This window comes from Sinocyclocheilus grahami, unplaced genomic scaffold (genome assembly GCF_001515645.1).
Source record: "Sinocyclocheilus grahami isolate Dianchi unplaced genomic scaffold, SAMN03320097.WGS_v1.1 scaffold61.1, whole genome shotgun sequence".
Taxonomy (NCBI): domain Eukaryota; kingdom Metazoa; phylum Chordata; class Actinopteri; order Cypriniformes; family Cyprinidae; genus Sinocyclocheilus; species Sinocyclocheilus grahami.
The window spans coordinates 2277007-2301186 of NW_015505240.1; the positions used below are offsets into that span (position 1 = coordinate 2277007).

Below are 24180 nucleotides of genomic sequence, written 5' to 3' on the forward strand. Positions count from 1 at the left end.
GAACTGCTTGTAGTAATATAGTATTATATAATATAGTGTATTATATGAATTAAATAATATAATATTTTTCGTATTTTGACAATCTATATTTTTTATCACAATCCCAATTCCAAAAATGCAATTACATAAGCCTGTGTGTTGATTTTGTGTGGTACAGGAGATCGTGTGGTGGCTGTGAACGGGAAGAGCCTTGAAGGAGCGTCTCACAAACAGGCAGTAGAGATGTTGAGAGATACTGGCCAGGTGAGAACTCTGGGTGTGAGGGTGCATTGCGTTGTCTAGAGGACTGCGCTTCTCTGAAAGTTTAACTATGTTTTTTTATTTTTTTATTTTTTTTTATAAATTCCCACTGTCTAGTTGGTGCATCTATTGATGGAGAAAGGTCAGCCCCCAAAAGACAGCATTCATGCCCCTCTGACTCCGCAAGGCACTTCTGAACCTCAGAATGCAGCCGTGGAGGAACCGCCGCCGCCACCACCACCACCAAAGAAAGCAGAATACAACTTCATTACACCAGGTATGAGGTGGAGTCGACACACTTGTTGACCAACATATTAAAATGTGCCAGAGGTTAAACATGTGGGCTGGTTTTTGAACTTTGGTTAAATCGGTGTCCTCTTTCTTGTTTACCCCCTCCAGATAACACATTTGATGTGGGTTTGCTGAAGAACACGTCCGGTCTGGGCTTCAGTTTCAGCCGTGAGGAGAACATTCCCGGAGAGCCTGTGGGCTCCAGCATGGTCCGGGTCAAGAAGCTGTTTCCAGGGCAACCAGCAGCAGAAAGTGGCTGCATCGAAGTGGGTGACGTCATTCTGCGTGTCAATCAGACGTCACTCAAAGGACTGTCACAACATGTGCGTTAACCCTTTACTTCAGTCTGTGAGGATTTAAGTAGTGTTTACTACTAATGCAAAAAACCAAACATAGAATAGCGTTATTAAAACATGTCTTTTCTTCTTTGGTGTTTGTCAGGAGGTGATCTCTGCTCTGAGGGGCACAGGACAGGAGGTGACCCTTCACTTGTGTAGACCTGCACCAGGGGTCTTACCTGAGATGGACCCTGCCATTAAAGTAAGACTTTTAGTTTTCATCTCGCTCATCTTAATTCAGGTCCGTGCATCACATTCATTTATCTAAAGGAATATTCTGGTTGGTTTTCACTCAAGAAAATCAGGAAAAGACAATGCAAATTACAGCTACACATATTCCATGATAAAGTTAGTGCCACCACAAAAGACAGATTTATTTTATTGAGTCTTATTTTGAGTCTTATTTTATTTTTGGTCTTTATTTTTATATATATTTTTAATTTAATTTTTATTTTAATGAGTGTTTTGTTTTATTTAGGGTTGGGGTTTTGTTGTATTTTTTGAGTTGTGTTGCATTTGAGTATTTCATTTTATTTTATTAAATTTTAATTTTAAAGTATTTTATTTTGAGTATATTGTTTTTATTTATTTTTAGCATTTTTATGTAATTATTATTTTTTATTTAGCTTTTTTCCTTTTATTTTGAATCTTAATTTGTGTATTTCCTTTTGTTTTGTTTTATTAGACTGAGTATTTATTTATTTATTATTTATTTATTTGAGTGTTTCTTTATTTATTTATTTATTCATTTTAATTAGTATGTATGGTTATTGTTGTATTTTATTTTAATTCTTATTTTATTTTGAGTATTTAATATTATTTAGTTTTATTAAGTTGGGTGTTTTATTAATTATTATTTATTATTATTATTTGTATTATTTTATTAAGTTTGAGTGTTATATTTCACTGAGGATATTATTGCTTTATTTTATCTTGAGTTGTACTGAGTTTAAATATTTATTTTGTGTCTTTTGCTTTTATTTTGAGTCTTATTTTGTTTTGATGTTTTGTTTTATTTTATGGAATTTTATTTATTTATTTATTTGAGTATTTTTTATTACTTTATTTTAATTAAAATTTAAGTTTAGGGTTTTGTTTTGTTTTATTTTAATTTATTTGTAACATTTTATTATAACTTTTATTAAATATTTATTTTTTTCATTTTATTAAGTCTTATTGCTATCTCTGTAGCTCTACAGTGATCCACCTCAATTTTTACATTAACAGCCTACCTGTTTTGGGATATTGTACATCTTTAAAATAAGATCTAAAATTGACCCTCCCCAGACTCCCGTACCCTCTCCACGAAAAGAACCCCGTCCCAAGCCCCAGCCTGATCCCAAGACGAGCTCCCCGCCTCAGATGGAGCGCCCTCGGGCGGTGGGTGCTGTGGAAGAGGCTCTGGAGAGGCTGATGCTGAAGTCGCCCAGTCGCAGAGACAGTTACAGCGACAGCACAGATAACGATGAGCTGGAGGAGGCCTTCAGCCCCACCAACCTGGAGCAGGCCAGTCAAGCCTGGGACCGGAGTGTCTACCAGACCCCCATGGGAAGACTCCCAGACGAGGCCAATATGGATGACACCGTACGATCAGCTTATTACTCACCCAGACAGTCCATGTCTAGACCGAATGTCAGCAGAAGGTCAGAAATGTATTCTTAAAGCATAAGACTAAAATTGTTTGTGTTAATATATTAAGAGCCTTTAATAACTTGGCTTTGTCAGTCTAAACAAGTCTTTTAGAAGTAAACACTGTTCTTGCATAAGCAAACTTGGTTGTTTAATATAATTGGGCCCAGGAGTTCAGGTGTGACGGAACTAATTCTCTCCTGTGGGAGTGTCATGTGACACACTTGTTTGCACTGCTGAATGCAGTGTGATAGAGATATGACGCGGCTTGACTAAAGTTTGCTTTGACATAATCTTTACGAGCAGAAATGAAAATAATAAAATAACAGGAACAGTCAATGTGTTTTAGTAACTATTAGTCTGTGAACAAATGCAAGTTACACCAGTTTCTTTTAAGATTAATTTTTGCTTGATTTCAATGTCGATCTCATAAAGCATTTATTTTCTCTGTTATTTTTTAATTTAACATAAGTTTTTTTATGTTTTTTTTATTTCTTAGTTTCAGTGCCAATCTCATAAAACATTTTACTATTGTTTTTCCATATTTCTTTTTTGTTTCAGTGTCGATCACATAAAGCATTTTTATTTTTAATTTAACATCAGTTTTTTTTGGTTTAGTTTTAATGCCGATCTCAAGGAATTTCATTTAAATTTTTTAAGTTAGCTTTTTTCACATTTGATGATTTATTTTTTTAGTTTCAATGTCCATCTAATAAAGCATTTTATTTTCTTTAATTTTGTTTTATTTATTATTCATTTATTTTTGTTTCTTAGTTTCAAGGTCGATCTCATAAAGCTTTTTCTTTTTAATTTAGGTTTTATTTTTTGTTTCTTAGTTTCAATTCTGATCTCAAACCATTTTCTTTTACTTGTTTATTTAACATCAGTTTTTTCAAGTTTTATTTATTTATATATTATATATAGTTTCATATATATATATACAAATACATTATATATATTTTTTAGTTTCAGTGTCGAAGCATTTTAAATGAAGCATTTTATGTTTAATAATTTAATTTAATTTTTTTATAAATTACAAGAAAACATAAAAATGTAGAAGTGTAGAAAATGTAATATAATAAAATCATATTGATATTTATTCCATCTTTTAGATGGAGCATCTCATATTTTCTCAATGTATGTCGCAGAATGCATGTTAATTAATTATGTTCCATTTCCTGTCTGTGTCCTCCTTTCATCATCTTCATCCAGTGATTTGGACAGTTCTGCAGTTCGTGTATCATCTTCTCCAGCCCTGCCTGAGATTGGGATCCTGAGCCCCAGTCCAGACCCTCTTCCTCCACCACTGCCAAACCTGCTTAACCTCTGTTTGCCAGATCACGGCCAGGAGGACGAGTTCATTCCTGTGAGTGACCGTTAGCATGACATACGCTCAACCTCTGTTATTTAATCCAAATTATCTTCTTTAGAGAATTCCTAATGGAATATCCTGCATGTGTTATAGATCCAAAGTGTGACTTCTGTGTTGTGATGAAGACAGGAATGTTTGTCATTTTAGGAGGTGGAGCTGAAGGTTTCTCTGGTGAAGTCTGATAAAGGAAGTTTAGGTTTCACTCTTACCAAAGGGAACGACAACAATTGTTACATCCATGACATTATCCAGGACCCAGCTAAAGGAGACGGCCGACTGCGTCCAGGGGATCGCATGATAATGGTACAGCGTGCCAAGAATCTTTACTGCTGTCTAGCTTTGCAGAACTGTTGAAAACTTCATAGATCCAGTTAAAGAAAGTCATACAGATATCAAATTTTTTAAAACGCAGGAAGTAGATCAACACAAAAAAAAATAAAAAATTAGTATTTACATACTACATAAAAAAAAAAATTTGATCAAAAATACTGTAAAAACCGTAACATTGTGAAATATTATTACAATTGAAAGTAACTATTTTCTATTTTGAGGAACATTTATTTGAGAAATCTTTTGTATTAATTTCTTTCTAAAAAAAATTCTTAGTGAGCCTAAACTTTTGATTAATTGTGTATTTAAAAAAAAAAAAATATATATATATATATATATATACAGGGGCAAAAAAGTATTTAATGGCTGATTGCTTCGAGTTTGTAGCAATGAGCAGTTTTGAGCAGGTAGCAATGTTATTTTAGTATCGTTGACATACTGTGTTATTATTGTTTTTAATAATATTTTTAAATAGTTTTTATTTTTATATTTTCTGTAAAGTTTTAGTAAGTAGTTTAGTATTTTTTTAAATGTATGTATATAGTTTTTAATTAATTGTAATTTTAAAGGGGTCATATGATGTTGCTATAAAGAGCATTATTTTGTGTATTTGGTGTAATGCAATGTGTTTGTGCGGTTTAAGGTTTAAAAAACACATTATTTTCCACATACTGTACATTATTGTTTCTCCTCTATGCCCCGCCTTTCTGAAACGCGTTGATTTTTACAAATCTCATCGGTCTGAAAAGCGAGGTGTGCTCTGATTGACCAGCTATCCAGTGCATTGTGATTGGCTGAATACCTCAAGCGTGTGACGGAAATGTTACGCCCCTTAGCATACTGTGATGCCGTCTCCCGGCACGGTGAGACAAAACCAATAAAACCCATTACATTGCGTTGCGTATCGGCCGCGTAAACATAAAACCATGTCTGCATTTGTGATCGGAGAAACGACAAACAACAAGCGCTACTCGCGTTTGAATCATCAGTGGCAAATTCTTTAAATATAAAAAATTGACTTACAGGCTGTGAGTCAGAAGCGGCAGACTGTCCTTGCAAATTTGGAACTGCCCCACATTATAGAACAGCCTTTGAGCACAGACCTTCCATAAAATGCGTCATACACGACGGGCTTGAGTGAGCGGAGGCCGGTGGCCTTGAGAACGGCGTGGCCGGCGGATTCACGAAGGAGCGGGATTGCGGCAACCACATGTGGCGACCCCGGGCTGGACTCCGCTTCGTCCGCGGTGAAAGCCGATCCGGCGATCCACAGCGCGAAGTTGATGTATTTCCTCAGTGACCAGCACGGATCAGCTCTAGGCATGACGAAGCAGATATCGTCCTCTTTTGGAAGACCAAACAAAGTAGTTTCGCTTTCACAACTAAACACACAGCGCCTTCACAACATGGCGACAACAATACTACAGCGAGAATAAAAGTCACGCCTTCTTTCTTTGCGTGAACATTTGGGCGGCGTTATGCAAATCTTCCCACATCGTGATGTAGACATGTGGGGGCGTGTTAGAATGAGCCGTTTTAGGTAGGCGTGGTTGACTCTTAACTTTTATAAAGAATATCTCTTTGGATTTGAGACTTTAGTCTTTGCAACTTTACAGATCTTCTTTATGCACCAAGAGCTTGTAACACTCCAAAGAGAAAGGAAAAATTTAAATTGCATCATATGACCCCTTTAATTAAGTTGTAGTTCTTTTACATCAAGTTTAACTAAATGAAAAAAATATTTTAATTTAACATTTATTTCTTTAAATTAAGTTTTTTAATATTTTATTTCAATGAATGTGTTTAGTTTTAGTTAACTATAATAACCCTGGCAGGTAGTATTGATGGGAGGGACCTTCTGATTTTAGAGAGCATTACATTGGACAAACATTTCCATACTCCCCTGGAAACAAGAGTCTTTAACTTTTAGTCCATTTTCTGGTTGATATGTCTGTTAAAGAGTTAATTTTGTAAATTCTCGTTTTATCAGTACACTACTATATAAAACCAACACACAGACTAAAAGCTGGTTTTAAAGTTTTTATTTTACACATTGTAATTCATCTTCATTCTTCTTCCTCTGTTAATAGGTCAATAACACAGATGTGTCTGGCATGAATCACACCGAGGTGGTCAACCTGGTGCGTGCCGCCCCCAAAGTCGTGGACATCGTGGTCGGCCGCATTCTAGAACCTCCCAAACCCCCAGTAGAGGCCCACCTCCTTCCTGACATCATATTTCAGTGCCACGACGAGTCCTTAGGTAATGGAAACATCAACGTATATGGTAACCGATCCTCTTTACCACTCAGTAAAGTTCTCAGAAATACCCAGAATGCTGTTGGATAAGTGTATTCTGCTGCATTCGACCAATTTGTGTGGCGCTTTAGTGTTATCTGACCGTCAGAGGTCAACGGGGCTTTACTGGGTCACACAAAAACACAGATATCCATCAGAATAAACAAAGCCCACCTGCGTTTCACTGGAAAAATTAGCTCATGGGGAAAGACAACAAGCCAGATAAGGGTGTCAGGTTTCAGCTTGCTGACAAAAAAGCAAAAGAAAGAAAAAAAGAAGGTGGTGTTAGGGTTAGCGCAGCTAAGTTTGTTTTCTGGGCGTCTCTTGCAGGTCTTGTTCTCGATGGAGGAAATGACAGTGGGTTGGGCGTGCTGTACATAAAGGACATTATCCCAGGATCCGTAGCCTCTGCGGAAGGCAGTTTGAGGCACTTGGATATCATACATTATATCAACGGAGCTCCGACGCAGGATCTGACCTTGAGCGAGAGCCGCAGACTACTGCAGCTGTCACTGAGGAATCTCAGTCTCAAAGCCACCAGGTGAGTTACTCGCATGATACGACTCGCTTCAAGTTCATCCAAATTACTTTCAGGTGTTGGAAAGATACTTTTGATGGACCTTTGTTGTCAGTTGTTGTATGAAATGTGTAATACTTCTGGACGGATGCCATTACCTAACTATATTTCCGTAGGGATGGGAAGCCTGTTTTTCCGGGTGAAGAGCAGATTTCATTACTAAACAATAACATCAGTTCTAAAGTCTCGCAGAGTATGAACGGTAAGTGTAATGGGAATAAACTAGCAGTAACTTCACACTTTTGTCAGAATTTAATCACTGTTTTATAGTTTGGGGTCAGTATGATTTTTTTTTTGTCTTTTTTTAGTCTTTATGCTCACCAAGGCTGCATTTATTTGATTAAAATACAGTAAAACAAGTCATATTGTCAAACTGTGTTCTATTTGAACGTATTTGAAAATGTAATTAATTCTTGTCATGCAAAACTGGATTTACTCCATTTATCCAGTCTTCAGTATCGCATCATTTTCACATGATCCAGTCTTCAGACACATGCTGGTTTGAGAAATTCTTTAGAAGCATTTTTATTATTATTATTATCAATGTTGAAAACAGTTGTGCTGCTTAATATTTTTATGAAAACTGATTTTTTTTTTTTTAAACCGCATTTATTTAGCAGAAAACATTATAAATGTCATTACTGTCACTTTTAATCAATTTAATGCATCCTTGCTAAATAAAAGTATTCATTTCTTTCAAAAAATAAAATAAAAAATTATAAATGTAAAGTTTGTAAAGTTCCCTTTGCCTTACACTGATGTAATGCTGGTATAATGTAACCGTCAGTGAAGATGTCATTATAATATTTGCATACTGAATTCCAATTTGCCTCCTTTCTTGCATGTATTACTTATTTGTATACCGAGTTCTCATTGGTCATTTACACAGAAACAAGCAGAAGCAAAAACCTAAAACCTAGTTCTATTATAAAATGTTTGTCTCGTATATGACTTTAAGCTAACATCACCTCTTAACTATGGTGAAATCACTGTAACACATGATCCAGTGTGGCTTATAGCTTTACTTTTCTTGTGATTTGATGGCATTCTGATGCTTGAGTTCGTAGTGCTGTAACTCTTCTGCTTGTAAGCTGAGTAATATACACAGTGGCCTGATTTCTCTCTTTGTATCATAGGTTATCTCCATAGCAATGATCGTAACGAATTCGAGGCCCTATCCGGTATCTGTCCCGCTGAGGTAAGGATCTGTAGAACTTCTGGTAAACTATTAGCTAATATTGATCGGTGCTGCTCTGGCTAAATGTTTTATCACTAAAATACACCGACTTCGGAAACAGAAACCATTGATATTGTGGTATGGGTGCTGCTATTTTGTGGCGTGTGAGACGGGACACAAACGGCCTGAAATTGAAACTGAGGCAGGTCACACAGACAGGTCAGATTTCTGCAGTCTGTGAGCTACAAGAGGAACTGGTGAGAGGAATTTGAGTCGATTTTTAGGAAACACAGCAGCGAACGGCAAACATTGAGGCTTCTTCCGTCTTTGAATTCATTGGAGTTGTTATTAAATTTCATTGTCAACTTATCACCAATTTTTTACTCATCTCATTCATTTTGAATTCTTTATTTAACCCTTTTCTGGTCTGATGTGTTTACAGGAGCAGATCGTGAAGCTGCAGTTGGAGAAGCCGCCCACAGGAGGCCTGGGCTTTTCTGTGATTGGTGGAGAGAGGGGTATTTTCGTGAAGTCCATCACCCCTGGAGGCACTGCAGACACTGCGGGCACATTGCAAGTTGGCGATCGTTTACTGAAGGTACGGAACCAACGTTTTTGATAAAATGCAGTACATTGTTTTTAAGTTCTGAAAGCTAATTCTGTGGTTGCGTTTATGTACAGGTCAATGAGGATCTGATGATCGGCGTGTCTCACTCTAAAGCCGTCACCACCTTCCGTAAAGCTAAAGGCTTGGTGCACCTCATCGTCTCCCGCCCAGCTGACCAAATGCCCAACACGTACCTGGGCTTTCTGCCTCTCAAATCCAGCGGTGTAAATGGCAACAACGGTACGGCCTGCAAGTCAACAATCTCAAATATAAAAATACAAATAATACAAATAAATAAAATTGTTGTGTATATATCTACTAAATATATGTATCTTTAAAATAAATATTTAAGAAAAATTCTTTAGGGTTCTTTCTTTAATTTATACATGTATTCAAAATGTTTACCTTTTTATTTTTATTGCATGAAAAAGAGCAGTAATTTAGTCTTACACAAATCTGTTTCAGATGTGAGTGAGGACAGTGGTGTGAAGACAAAAATCCAGACGCCGTCAGAGCAAAGCAAGACCAACAACCCACCTCCCCTCCCTCCGACAGGTACAGAAAAGATCACATGATCAGTCTGATTTTAGGGTCATTGAGATGCTACTATAGATTTTATTCAAATGTTGAATTAGTTTAGTTCAATTTTATTAAACATTAATCATTTTATTATAACATTTAATTGTAATATTTTATGATGTATTGCTTTTTAATATAATACATTCATTAAATATTAATAACATATTATCAAAGCAATAAAATAAAATATTAAATTATATGTATATATTTTCATATTTTAATTTTAGTAAATAGTTTTAGCAATTTTGTTTAGATTTTTATTATTTTATTTCATATTTCTATATTTTTATTAAGTTAATTAAATATTTTTAGTATTTGTTTTATCAAGCATATTTTAGTAATTTCACTTAATGTTTATTTTATTTCAAGCAAAGTTCAAGTTTTTTGTAAAATAAAATATTAAATTATATGTATATGTTTTCCATTTTAATTTTAGTAATTAGTTTGAGCAATTTTGTTTTCATTTTTATAATTTTTTTGTAATATTTCTATATTTTTATTAAGTTAATTAAATATTTTCAGTATTTGTTTTATCAAGCATATTTTAGTAATTTCACTTAATGTTTATTTTATTTCAAGAAAAGTTCGAGTTATTTCATGAAAATATTTCTTTTTTTTATCTTATGGTTTAGTTAGCTCTAATAACCCCACATGACACATCATTCTGGCAGATGGGTCATCTGAAAGTCACCTGCAGATGTGAGAGTGGGGTATTTACATGATCAGGATTGTGTGTGTGTGTGTGTGTGTGTTCTAGACTATGACACAGGCTCTCTATTAATATTTTCAGTATTTGTTTTATCAAGCATATTTTAGTAATTTCACTTAGTTTATTTTATTTCAAGCAAAGTTCAAGTTATTTATAAAATAAAATATTAAATTATATGTATGTTTTCCCTTTTAATTTTAGTAATTAGTTTGAGCAATTTTGTTTTCATTTTTATTAGTTTTTTTATATTTCCATATTTTTATTAAGTTAATTAAATATTTTCAGTATTTGTTTTATCAAGCATATTTTAGTAATTTCACTTAATGTTTATTTTATTTCAAGAAAAGTTCGAGTTATTTCATGAAAATATTTCTTTTTTTTATCTTATGGTTTAGTTAGCTCTAATAACCCCACATGACACATCATTCTGGCAGATGGGTCATCTGAAAGTCACCTGCAGATGTGAGAGTGGGGTATTTACATGATCAGGATTGTGTGTGTGTGTGTGTGTGTGTTCTAGACTATGACACAGGCTCTCTAGAGAAAGGGAAGGGAACAGAAGGAAGTGGTGACCTGTCAGAAGACACAGACTGTGACGGCTCATCTCTGCCGGAAGACTCCCCAGAGGTACAGCCATCTGTAATCAAACTTTGAATATCTGCTTTTTTTACAGCAGTCAAACTGCGTTCATAAGACCTGATATAATAACAATGGACTTTGAGGTGATATTATTGACTTAAAACAATGCATCTGTTTATCTGAACTACATGCTATGTTCTTCTGTCTTCAGACGTCTCGGAAGGCTGAGTGGAAGGAAGAAAATGTTGATGACCCACTCAACGACAGGTGAGGAAAACAATTCAACTTTCATATGACTCTTCGAGTAATTTTACATCAGGCAGCGTGTATGTTTTTGTTCAGCTTAAACTCAGAAAATATAGTGAAAGTTCAGTGCATTTTACTATTAATCAATATGATTTTCTGAAACACTTTTTGTTCAGTAAACATGACTGAATCCAGGCTTTTTGTTGTTAAGCACTTTATACAGTATAGAGTAGATTAGATATTGTTTGGATGTACACTACTGTTGAAAGGTTCACTGTAAATCAGGATGAAAGTGCAATGAAAGTCTGCTGTTGTAGTTACGCTTGCATGTTGTTTTATTCGTGCATGCTGTACTGTTTGATCTACAAGAATGACTGAACCTGACAGCTATGTCCTCAAGCAGGATTTAATCTTGCAGGTTTGTTCTGAACAAATCTCCCTCTCTTCTTAGTGCACTGCAGTCATCGTCGGGTCAGCTGGATGAGGATGAGATCACATGGGGGAGTGACGAGCTGCCGATGGAGAACATCAACTCTAAATTTACTGAGGGTCAGTCAGCTGTTGAAACCAACACTCTGTTTCTCGTAGAGAAATGGACCGTTTTCTTATTGTACTTCAATACAAATGGGTTGTAAAGTTCAGGTTTTACTCATTGAATTGGGTTGTCTCGTTGTTAATGCTACACTTGTTCTTTTCACTCTCTCTTTCTCAGATGGACCCATTGTCACTGAGGAAGAGTTGACGTCTCTGCCTCTGGTGAAAGTGGTTCCTGACGGTCATTATACATCCACTAACCTCAACACTATAGTCCGCATGATGAGAGGCCTGCTGGAGCAGAAAGTTCCTCTGCAAGAGTTTGAGGTACAGAAAATGTTTCATTGTACTATATACGTATTGATAAAGTCTGTATTTTTTATATTAGAACATTTTCTTCGGTTACAAGAAATTATAAACCGGCCTTAAATTATTTCATGCATATTTGAACGTTTTATGTGCAGAAGTTTAACACCACAATTTTATTTAAATTTTTTTAAAGAAATTAATACTTTTTTCAACAAAGATGCATTATATTGATCAGAAGTGACAATAAAGACATTTAGAATGTTTAAAAAATGTCAACATTGACAACATTGGTAATAATAAGAAATGTTTCTCAAGCAGAATATTAGAATGATTTCTGATTAATCATGTGACATTGAAGACTGGAGTAATGATACTGAAAATTCAGCTTTGTATCACAGGAATTAATTACATTTTTAATAAATATTAAAATGGAAAATTATTATAATTTAAAATAGCTTTTTAATTTTTACTTTTTAATTTTTTACTGTATTTTTGATCATATAAATGCATGCAGCCTTGATGAGCATGAGAGACCTCTTTCAAAAACATTTATTGCTGATCCCAACATTTTGAAGTTTGCCAGTATTTATTGGCATGAATGTAGCCTTTGATGCCAATATGGATATACAAAATACATTTTAATGTGCATATTGTTTTCTTTCAAAGAACCTGCAGAATTTGCGCCCCTTGGATGATTGTCTGATTGGTCAGACTAAAGAGAACAAGAAGAAAAACCGATACAAGAACATCGTTCCATGTGAGTTAGGAAAAACACCAATGTATAAACAATGCATGTTTCTCTGACCTTTTCTGTATATTAATTTCCGTAATTGATTTCCACTCTTTTCCTATTTATCTATGTGAAGCTGCTTTGACACGATCTGTAATATATAAAGTGCTGTAGAAATGAAGGTAACTTGATTTGACTATTAAATCTCTCTTCTTCATGATTCAGTCGACACAACCAGGGTCATGCTGGGGAAGGATGGCGGCTACATCAATGCCAACTTCATCAAGATGCCTGTGAAAGACGAGAACTTCCTGTACATCGCATGCCAGGGGCCGCTGCCCACCACGCTGGGGGACTTCTGGCAAATGGTTTGGGAGCAGAAGTCCAACGTGATCGCCATGATGACACAGGAAGTAGAGGGGGGGAAGGTGAAATGTCAGAGGTACTGGCCCGACACGCCCCGCTCGCCCGAGATGGTGGACGACCGGCTGCAGATCACACTGGCCAAAGATCAGCACCTGGACAACTTTGTCATCCGGCTCATAGAAGTCAGAGACATCCAGGTGAGAGGCAGTTATATATATCTTCAGGGCCTAAAATTAACACTCGCCAAGCGCCAAATGCGAGTAAAAGTCAGCGTTGGCGAGTCCATGTAACCGTGTCAGTCGCCAGTTGCCGGATACAACTTTTACGAATTATAACAATGCAATGAAGTGAAAACAACAGACAGTTTTTAAAGAGATTCGCTGTTTCTGACATAAGCGAATAAAATAATCTTTTCCGAAGACAAGATCATTGTGATTAGCTGTTTTGTCATAAGCGACGAGCGAATCAAATAATAGGACGCAAACGGACTGATAAGGTCAGAGCAGTGTGATGCCAGCTTGCCCCTAGACACAGTTCTAATAACTTTTACTGAGAAGATTTTGCTGCTTCATTTCGGAAGATTAACTTTTCCCTTCATTATTCTTCATAACCCGATAATGCGGCGACACGTACCTGGGGTTACGCCGCCTAAACGGTGCAGTGAAGTATAGCTTGAAAGGATGCGCGTTCGGCTGTACGTATACGCTGAGCCGCTTCAGACAGCGCACCAGTAGCGATCCAACGCACGAAAACACACAATTATGTCAAAATGCGCGGTTTTGGCGAGCTACCTTGTAAACGGAGTCGTATAAATGACCGTAAATCGGATATGTGTCAGATCCGCTCATATGCATCAGGTTTTAAAGAGACAGCACTGATTTTAAAGTGAAGCCTGCTGATGTCTGTCATTGATGTAAATCAAAAGAACAAAAGAAAAAGAGAAATCGTCGGACTGTTCTAGTCGCTGATTAACTTTTATAGCTTGAATAAAGATTAATATGTATAGTTTATGCATATATAATATAGTTTATGTGAAGATTGTTTTAAAATCACTTAAGTTCAAAGTTGTTATATATTTCAGAGCCTATTAAATGTTAAAAATAATGGCTTTCAATTATACTGTAATGTTGAATGGCTATAATTTATAGGGAAAATTTAGGGAAAATGCACCAGCAAGACAAATTAAAAACATTGTAAATATGTTAAGTTATTGTAGTAGTAATAACTGCCTGTTTTTGCAAAAAGAGTTTCATGGCCGGTAAAACAAATGTTTGGCCGGTAAATTTTATCATGTCACCCACCGGCCATTGGCAGGTGTGGCAAAAAGTTAGTTTTAGGCCCTGTATATCTTTATAAATACACCTATACACACAGATGTTTGCAAAAATCTGCATGTGTATTTTTCTCTTGCAGACTAATGAAATCCAGAGAGTCACTCATCTGAACTACACAGGCTGGCCTGACCATGGAACCCCGACTCAACCAGAACAGCTTCTGACATTCATTTCCTACATGAGACACATCCACCAATCAGGGCCCATCATCACCCACTGCAGTGCAGGGATTGGCCGATCAGGAACGCTCATCTGCATAGACGTGGTTCTTGGCCTCATCAGCAAAGATGCAGATGTAAGTGTCATATATACATTTATTCTTTGAACAATTGACTTGAATTTTATATTTGTAAGGTTTTGTACATTACAAATGTATGATTATTTTGAAAAATGTAATTTAGATACATTTTCAATAAACACAATTTTGTCTTGCTGACATATGTATATATATGTATATATATATATATATATATATATGTATATGTGTGTGTGTGTGTGTGTGTGTGTGTGTATGTGTTTGTTATATAAATAAATGTTATATAAATAAAATAATAATTAAAGTTAAAAGACAAGTTAGTTTATTTTTTATTTTTATTTTTTGTTAGGTGAAATATACATTTTTAGTTTATATATTTAAGTTTCTGGTAACTGAAATAACTTGACAAAATAAATGATATAATAAGTTGAATAAATAATTGGTTAAATAGTTTAAATAAGTTAATTTTCAAGAATCACTTTTATCTGGCTGAAGTATACAATCAATTAATTCATTCATTTGTTCATTTGTATGTTTCTAGTACAACTGAAGTAACTTTACCAAATAAATGGTCAAATAAATTGTATCAATTATTGAAGTTAAATAGTGAAAGTTCGTTATTTTTCAATAATCACAAGTTTGTATGGCTAAAGTATAATATTTTTATTTGTTTTATTATGGCAACCCTTTATAATAACTAAATAAATGATATAATTATAAGCATAAATAATAATTGAAGTTAAATGGCAAAAGTTCATGAAATGGATGATTATACCTTTATAGCACCTTTAAGCTCTATAATATAATGATAAACAAAATGATATAACATACATTATTAGCTAATGTGATGATTGAAGTTATATGTAATAATCATATGTTCTGGACATTTCCTCTCATTAGTTTGACATATCAGATGTGGTCCGTACCATGAGACTGCAGAGGCAGGGCATGGTGCAGACAGAGGTAACAGCTTTATAATGATCTACGCATTTAAATCAAGGTTACTTCTGCTGTCTTTGTGCGTGTAACATTTGCTGTTTTTCCTCTCCAGGATCAATACATTTTCTGCTACCAGGTCATCTTGTATGTGCTCAGATGTCTGCAGGCAGAAGAGAAACTCTCAGGATAAAGCGAGGACCCCACTGCCTTCCTGCTCTTCTGACAGGCTCGAGAGATCAGCTGAAGATACCAGCGGCTTCAGTCATCACAATGTCTGGAAGCAGTTTCTTCGTTTTCCTATCAGGGGCTTTGACCTCGTCAGAACAAATTTGTCTTATGATGTTTTGGACGTCAGTGACGTGTACAATTCTTGCAGAATTTTGTGTATTCTTATCGCTTACGTTCTTGACCATTGGCTGCTATTTCTTTAAAACCCTTTATTTTATAATTTATCTTTTTGTCTTTGGTACAAAAAACTGTTTTTATAGATTCCTTAAAGATTTTGGATCAAATAAAAAAAGAAATGAATTCATATTTTTTTTGTGGTACAAAATTATTCTTGTGTATCTTAAATGAAATGATGCTGGAAATGTTGCCTTGACAGAATACAGACAGTATTTGCTTTGTAAATCTTTTAGAAATCACCGAGTGCCAGTGGTAATCGAAGACATTTTAAAGTGTTATATTTAGTGTGATATTTATCTTATGAAATCTGTTGATATGTTTTAAAGCTGTTACATACTGGACAATTTGCAATTTGTAAATAAAAGAATATCATGCCTTTATGGTTTTCTCTAATTGCTGTATTTCTGCTTCATTTCGGTTTCTTTCATGTTATTTTGATGCATTCAGGTTTTACTAGGTTTGACATAAACATGGTCTATAAAGTTCATATTTATTAGTGCTCCCAATTGCAAAAAAAATATTTTTTATATATTAGACTATTAAGCATATAGTTGTATCAATTAAAGTGACTCGGGTAGAATTGATTGTATTTGTTCCCTTTCCATCAATGCTGTCCTCAGCAACAAATTAAATACTAATATTCTAATTCAGAGGCTGCAGAAACTCGTAACTCAACCAACCAGCAGCAAAACAACAGAAAATCTAGTTTTTTCAGTTGGACTAATATAGTTGAACAAACAATTATTCAACTCAGCGGAAAAATATGGGTCTCCTGCAGTACCTCCCATGTCCACCGGGGGCCGCTGAAAACCGCTGATCTAAACTGGAGAATCAAACCTTTTCGAAGCTTTGAATCAAATGATTCACTCCGAAGCGCTCGAAATACCACACGCTGGTAAATTTAAAAATGGTAAAAACTGTAAATTCACTGGTTCGAAATAAATGATTCGCAACAACTGATCTATATAATGAATGACTATAATAATATAATATAATATATAACTATATAATTCTCTATTATAGATCAGTTTTCGCAACGGGTTCAAAGCATCACCAGTAGTGACGCGTCTGAAAAACGGAATGTCCTTTCAGGCTTTCCGTAGTTTGCAGGCAACATGGCGACCTCCTCATGAGCCACGCTGGTGCTGGAATAATCAAATCACTAAAAACAAACATTCTTTTTTTGACGCTTAGTATTCGAAAGTAATCAAAAATGTCGGGTCGTCACAATAACAAATTACCGACGAACCTCCCACAGCTGCAAAATTTGATCAAGAGGGATCCGAAGTCCTACACAGAGGAGGTAACGTTAAATCAATTGCTACTGGATTTGTCAACTAGCCTGATCGCTAGTAAACCAAAGAATGTCATGACATTACGCTACGTCAAGCTGTTCATTAAATTAATTTATGTTCATTTATTAAACTTACCCTAACGTTACTAGAAGTCTTTTTTTTTCAGTAAGTAATCCAATAGTGATGTATCCTTTTTAATATCGCTAGTGTTTATTCATTAGACTAATCAAATAGTGACACCAAGTAACTATTCTATTTTTACAGGTAATACACAGTGATGGGGGTCTATGGTTCATATAGTCAGATATTGATTTCCGACTAGTATTACTAGTAACTAAAAATAGATACTTGTTAATTCTCTTAACCCTTGGTTCATATGATCTAAATGGTCTTAATTTGATGTTATTCCAGTTTTTGCAACAGTATCGTCACTATCAGTCAAATGTGGAGATCTTTAAACATCAGCCTGACAAATCCAACAAAGACCTGGCAGAGCTGGTCATGTTTCTGGCTCAGGTATGGAGGTGTTTTCTCTTAGAGTTTCCATGTTACTTTGTCAGCATGTGTTATTGGCTGATTGTGGTTTTGTCTTCAGGTTGGACACTGTTACTTAGAGGAGCTGTCAGATTTCCCACAGCAGCTGACTGATCTGCTCTTAAACCATCATACGGTGCTGGAGCCAGATCTAAGAATGGTGTGAATAACATTTGTTGTTTAGCTGACTTTTTATTTTATTTTATTTTTTTTTATCTTAAATGACATTCAGTAGCGTTTACTAGCTATACATTTCAAGATAGTCTGTCTTTCAGGGTAGAAGATGTTCTTAATGTTTAAAGATCTGTTTTCTAAAGAAAACCTTTCTTTCAGACGTTTTGTAAAGCTCTCATCCTCTTGAGGAACAAAGATCTGATCAGTCCCACCAGTCTTCTGGGGCTGTTCTTTGAGCTGCTGCGCTGTCATGACAAACTTCTGCGGAAGGTCTGTTAATTTTGCAGTGCAGTTTTAAGAATATGAATTTAAATTATTGCAAAGCTTACTGCTAAAAAAAAAATGTCCTATGTCTCCTCAGACTTTATATACTCATATTGTGACCGATATTAAAAATATCAATGCCAAGCACAAAAACAACAAACTGAACACGGTAAGTCACTTGGGCATAATCATAATTCCATCAAGTCACATAATAGGACTGCAGCATTTCATAATTTACCCTTTAATCACTGAATTGTTCATTGACATGTTGATAGTTTGCATGAGATTCAAACCCATAGTTTTGACATAAATGCTCAGACCTTGCAGAACTTCATGTACACTATGCTGAGGGATTCAAACCCCACTGCTGCCAAGATCTCTCTAGATGTGATGGTTGAGCTTTACAGAAGAAACATCTGGTGAGTCCTTGAACAGATATGTCTTTGTAACATAATATGATGCCATTAGGTATGATCCGCAAACACTCTGTTTCCAATTCCCACATCAACCTATCAGGAATGACACCAAAACCGTGAACGTCATCACCACAGCTTGTTTCTCCAAAGTCACAAAGGTACATTTTCTGGCTTTGTATGAATCTTCTCCAGCATTAAAACATTAGTTCAAGCAGCACTATGTAACTTTTTCTTTGTTCAAAATTTGCAAAATGTATGTAATGAGCGAGTACATCAAGAATTAATCTTCCAAACCGTGTTTTTGTCTTATTCCGAATCGCATCTAATACACCACTATGTTCAACTGTCTTTGGGCGCACGCACAGCATCCGGTGCGTAAGGTGTGTACGCGCTCTGGCGTAGTTTACGTTAATAGGTGTGTTGATGTCCAGCCGAAGAGCAATCAACCATAACTTCAGGAGAGCAGGCTCAGAAGTTAGGTATACGTGAAAGTCACCACTCCCGAATGAGTTCGCGCGAGAGAACGTAATCTTTTAGTTTTAAGTCGGTTTGAACAATCCGGATAAGTGCAAGTAAGTACCATTTTGATTAGCCGTCGTACCTACAATGTGCACTGTGTAAACAATGAGTGACGTATACACACCTCACGCACCGGATGCCGTGCGCGCGCCCAAAGACAGTTGGACATAGTGGTGTATTAGAGGTAAAAAATTACGTCGTCACGAGCCGCAGGGTTTAATTTGGATTTGTCTGTGCATGTTTTTTTTACTCTCATAGATTTTGTTACCATTGCCATGCATTATACGACTGATAGACTGCAACGGCTGGAGTTCAAAATCATCATATGTGTTCTACTGAAGAATCAAAGTCACCTACATCTTGGATACCCTGGGGTAAGCAGATAAACATCAAATTTTCATTTTTGGGTGAACTATCCTTTTAAGGACAAGTTATTTACTTATCATACACTATATTGTAACTTTGTTTGCTATGACCTCTTCTAGCATGTTTTAAATCTCATCTCCTCTCAGATCCTTGTAGCTGGATTGAAGTTCTTCCTGGGAAAAGATGAGGATGAAAAGAAAGACAGTGATTCCGAATCTGAGGTACAAGTAGTACAGTAAAGATTTTTTTGAATAACTTTTATTCAGCAAGGATGCATTAAATTGATCAGAAGTAACAGTAAAGACATTTATAATTTTACAAACTATTTCTATTTCAAATAAATACTGTTCTTTTGAACTTTCTGTTCATCAAAGAATCTTTAATGTATCGCGGTTTTCCACAATATTAAGCAGCATGACTGTTTTGATGATAATAAGAGATGTTACTTGAGCAAATCAGCATATTCGAATGATTTCTGAAGGATCATGTGCCACTGAAGACTGGAGGGATGATACTGAAAATGCTGCTTTGCATCACAGGAATAAATAATATTTTAAAATATATTCAAATAGAAAACTGTTATTTTACATTATAATAATATTTTACAATATTACTGTTTTTACTGTATTTTTGATCGACTAGATGGTAATAAGAGACTTCTTTCAAAAACATAATATCTTACCAACCGCAAATCTGTGAATTGTAGTCTACTTTAAATGTTAAAAATTATTATTAAGTGATATTTCGTTTCCTTTGCAGGACGATGGGCCAACAACCAGAGATCTAATGGTCCGATATTCCACCGGGACAAAATCGTCCAAAAACAAGAAGAAGCTAGAGAAAGCCATGAAAGTCCTCAAGGTTAAATCTAGTGTTTCATAATCAGCAAATCAGTGTTTTGTTTGATCATTTCAGTGTCATTTTAGATGCTGTTTTTATTTTTATATTTTCATTTGTTGTGTTTTTCATATTTCATATATTTGTGTTTGTTTATTTTTATTTCCGCTTTAGTTTGAGTTATTTTAGTACATCAAGATGATTTTATTTGATTTCAGTTAGACTTTATTCTCTTTGACGTAATGAAAGTTTAAATTCACTATAATAATCCTTGCTAAATGTGTCATTTTCATTTTCTTTGCTTTCTCAGAAACATAAAAAGAAGAAAAAAGTGGAGGTTTTTAATTTCTCCGCCATCCACTTGATCCACGACCCACAAGGTAAGAGCCTTTCACACTGACAAAGTGCAAAAAAACCTGGAATAATGATCATGTAATGAAGAGGTGAAATATCTGGGAACTGAAAGGTTGCAGGTTCAGACCCACAAGGGTTGATCCATAAACTGTCACTGTGAATCACTTTCTATAAAGGCACCTCGATTAGAAATTAATATGTGTTGTTCAGATTTCGCAGAGAAGCTCCTGAAGCAGCTGGAGAGTTCAAACGAGCGTTTTGAGGTGAAGATCATGATGATGGAGCTCATCTCTAGACTTGTGGGAATTCATGAGGTCATTTAGAAGTACATTTAATTCAACTTGCACATTTTAGAATTGAATATTTTCCAGTGAAGTTACTCAACCTGTTTTTGCTTCTGTTTTACAGCTTTTCCTCTTTAATTTCTATCCATTTGTCCAGCGCTTCCTTCAGCCTCATCAGAGAGGTAAACACTGTTATCTTCGTGAAACATTTACAGTAGTAATGTGTAATTCACTTCAGTGTCTTTGAGTGTCTCTTATGTAATACTCATATCTTCAGAGGCTGTGTTTATGATCTCTTCATGTTAGTTCATTTGATTTCTTTCAGAGGTCACCAAAGTTCTGTTGTGTGCCGCCCAGGCGTCGCATCAGCTGGTCCCTCCTGAGGTGATCATGAGGACTTTGTTATAATAATTAATCATTAATCACATTTTTTTTAAGTAATAATAACAATGCTTTTATTCTGCAAAGATGCATTAAATTCATCAAAAGTGATAATAAATAAATGTATAATGTTACAAAAAATTCTAATTATTTATTTTAAACTTTGCATTTATGAAAGAATGCTGAAACAATTATCATGTATTCTACAAAAATAGTAAGCATTTGATAATAAATCAGTGCTGATAATAATAAGAAATGTTACTTGAGCAGCAAATCAGCATATTAGAATGATTTCTGAAGGAGCATGTGACACTGAAGACTGGAGTAATGATGCTGAAAATTCAGCTTTGCCTCACAGGAATAAATTGCATTTTAAATAAATATTAAAATGGAAAATTGCTGTTTTAAGTGAATCGGTTTGTGCCAGAAACCGAACAGTATTTATATAAGTTTTTGCATCTAATACACCACTATGTTCAACTGTCTTTGGGCGCACGCACAGCATTAAATTCATCAAAAGTGATAATAAATAAATGTATAATGTTACAAAAAATTCTAATTATTTATTTTAAACTTTGCATTTATGAAAGAATGCTGAAACAATTATCATGTATTCTACAAAAATAGTAAGCATTTGATAATAAATCAGTGCTGATAATAATAAGAAATGTTACTTGAGCAGCAAATCAGCATATTAGAATGATTTCTGAAGGAGCATGTGACACTGAAGACTGGAGTAATGATGCTGAAAATTCAGCTTTGCCTCACAGGAATAAATTGCATTTTAAATAAATATTAAAATGGAAAATTGCTGTTTTAAGTTATTATAATATTTCACAATATTACTGTTTTTACTGTATTTTTCATCAGACTATGTGATGAGACTTCTTTCAAAAATCATACTGACCCTAACATTTTAATAATAGCAAATTAAGTTTAAATAATAACGAATAAATTACTGTTCCATCTACAGATCATTGAGCCAGTCATCAAGACCATCGCCAATAACTTTGTTACCGACAGAAATTCAGGAGAGGCCATGACAGTTGGGTAGGCACTGTGTAAATCTGACTCAAATACAATGAAACGTGAAATTGTATAATGCTAAATACTGTAATTTACTCTTCTCGTGATAGCTCTCTCTTGTTCATGCTCATATCACAGAATCAACGCCATAAAAGAATTGGTTGCCCGCTGTCCTCTCTCGATGTCTGAAGATCTGCTTCAAGATCTCGCACAGTACAAATCTCACAAAGATAAAAGTATGCCGTTTGTTATCATTATTCATCATAGTCTGTTCATTAGATGCTACTTATTTAGTATGAAGTGATAATATCAGCATAGACTGATTGACATTGCTTTGAATATTGTCTGTCTTTATCTTCCAGATGTTCTGATGTCTGCCAGAGGTCTTATCCAGCTCTTCAGAGATCTCAATCCACACATGCTACACAGAAGAGACAGGGTGAGAAGCTGAAAACATTCAATTATAGAAATATACAAATATTTAATAGATGAAAGTTAAATTTTTATAATCGAATTGACTTTTAATCAACAGATTAAAACTTCTTTCTTGCAGAAATAAACTCTGTTCCTTTTAACTTGTTTAATCAAAATGAAAAATATATCAGGTTTCACAAAAACATTAAGCAGCACAGCTGTTTTCAACATGGATAATAAGAAATGTTTCTTGAGCAGTAAATCAACATATTAGAATGATTTCTGAAGGATCATGTGACACTGAGGACTGGATTAATGGTGCTGAAAATTCAGCTTTGCATCATAGGAAGAAATTACATTTTACAATATATTAAAATAGAAAAAAAATATTTTAAATTGCAATAATATTTTGCAATATTCACAATTTTCACAATTGTTGATAAGAAATAAATGCAGCCTTGATGAGAATAAAAGACTTCTTTCTAAAACATAAAACAATCTTACCGACCCCAGACTTTTGTATGGTTAAGTAAATTTTTGCATTTATTGTGTTATCAGGGGAAGCCCACAGAAACCTCCAAGAAGGCCAAAATCCAGAACTACGGAGAATTGGAGGCCAAAGACTACATCCCTGGAGCTGAGGTGCTGGAAGTAGAGGAGATAGTAGATGAAGAGGAAGATGAAGGTGTGTGAAAAGCTGTATTAACATTAGCTTATTATTGCAAAGAGTATTATGTGATTTTATGACACATTTTTCCCGAAATCAGAAACATCTCTGACCAATCTCCTCTTTCTCATAGATGGCTGGGAGAACGCCAGCATGAGTGAGGATGATGAAGATGGCGAGTGGGTGAACGTCCATCACTCCTCTGATGAAGATCAAACAGAAGTGGTGAGGATCTTCTCACTTGAATTAATGCTTGTGATGATGGAAAATGATGCATATGAACCCGTTTTGTGTTTTTGAATGTCAGGCTGAGAAATTCCAGAATGTCCCGGAGGACGAGCGCAAAGCTAAAGCTGCGGCGGTCAGCACCAGTCGACTCCTCACGCAGGACGACTTCAAAAAGATCCGCATCGCTCAGCTGGCCAAAGAGGTCAGCGCTGCACCCGGAAAGGGACAGAAGAGGAAGAATGTGGAAAGTGATGAAGGGGAGGAGAGGTAGGATGTGTTAATGTTTCCTTACTGAAAGGGTTTTAGAAACGTTATGTCCGGAATTTGTATAAACTTAGAGTCATTAAATGAATTAAGCGGTGATTTACATTTTTTTTCTTCAGAGGTGAGTTACTTAGTCTAAGAGACATTGAACGTCTTCACAAGAAACCCAAATCTGACAAAGAAACACGACTGGCAACAGCCATGGTGAGTAATAAATGATAAATAAAAAATACTTATATAATTACATTAATTTTTAAACTGAAATTTTTAGATATATTCTAGCATATATATATATATATATATATATATATAT

The 24180-nt window shown here is 35.1% G+C and overlaps 2 protein-coding genes across 6 annotated transcripts in view; both read left to right on the forward strand.

Moving 5' to 3' along the window:
• LOC107584562 (tyrosine-protein phosphatase non-receptor type 13-like) overlaps positions 1-15901 on the forward strand; it is a 68841-nt gene extending 52940 nt beyond the window's left edge. For all 5 annotated transcript variants that reach the window (XM_016271237.1, XM_016271239.1, XM_016271241.1 and 2 more), the window contains 23 exons: positions 158-243; positions 358-517; positions 640-854; positions 973-1071; positions 2157-2512; positions 3711-3864; positions 4018-4173; positions 6291-6462; positions 6828-7038; positions 7191-7276; positions 8211-8272; positions 8694-8849; positions 8933-9098; positions 9324-9413; positions 10667-10773; positions 10937-10992; positions 11423-11520; positions 11684-11832; positions 12481-12571; positions 12770-13107; positions 14324-14539; positions 15401-15463; positions 15552-15901. In XM_016271237.1, the coding sequence (XP_016126723.1) occupies positions 158-243; positions 358-517; positions 640-854; positions 973-1071; positions 2157-2512; positions 3711-3864; positions 4018-4173; positions 6291-6462; positions 6828-7038; positions 7191-7276; positions 8211-8272; positions 8694-8849; positions 8933-9098; positions 9324-9413; positions 10667-10773; positions 10937-10992; positions 11423-11520; positions 11684-11832; positions 12481-12571; positions 12770-13107; positions 14324-14539; positions 15401-15463; positions 15552-15629 (3365 nt within the window). In that variant the 3' untranslated portion in view covers positions 15630-15901. The remainder of the gene's footprint in view (positions 1-157; positions 244-357; positions 518-639; positions 855-972; positions 1072-2156; positions 2513-3710; positions 3865-4017; positions 4174-6290; positions 6463-6827; positions 7039-7190; positions 7277-8210; positions 8273-8693; positions 8850-8932; positions 9099-9323; positions 9414-10666; positions 10774-10936; positions 10993-11422; positions 11521-11683; positions 11833-12480; positions 12572-12769; positions 13108-14323; positions 14540-15400; positions 15464-15551) is intronic.
• Positions 15902-16911: 1010 nt separating this feature from the next.
• Positions 16912-24180, forward strand: part of LOC107584563 (protein SDA1 homolog) — an 8813-nt gene continuing 1544 nt past the window's right edge. The window contains exons 1-20 of the mRNA XM_016271242.1: positions 16912-17147; positions 17551-17655; positions 17735-17833; positions 18007-18117; positions 18209-18280; positions 18430-18530; positions 18628-18685; positions 19559-19633; positions 20172-20273; positions 20560-20629; positions 20814-20917; positions 21012-21069; positions 21213-21271; positions 22242-22318; positions 22433-22530; positions 22657-22733; positions 23267-23393; positions 23509-23600; positions 23683-23870; positions 23987-24071. Of these exons, the coding sequence (XP_016126728.1) occupies positions 17058-17147; positions 17551-17655; positions 17735-17833; positions 18007-18117; positions 18209-18280; positions 18430-18530; positions 18628-18685; positions 19559-19633; positions 20172-20273; positions 20560-20629; positions 20814-20917; positions 21012-21069; positions 21213-21271; positions 22242-22318; positions 22433-22530; positions 22657-22733; positions 23267-23393; positions 23509-23600; positions 23683-23870; positions 23987-24071 (1848 nt within the window). The 5' untranslated portion in view covers positions 16912-17057. The remainder of the gene's footprint in view (positions 17148-17550; positions 17656-17734; positions 17834-18006; positions 18118-18208; positions 18281-18429; positions 18531-18627; positions 18686-19558; positions 19634-20171; positions 20274-20559; positions 20630-20813; positions 20918-21011; positions 21070-21212; positions 21272-22241; positions 22319-22432; positions 22531-22656; positions 22734-23266; positions 23394-23508; positions 23601-23682; positions 23871-23986; positions 24072-24180) is intronic.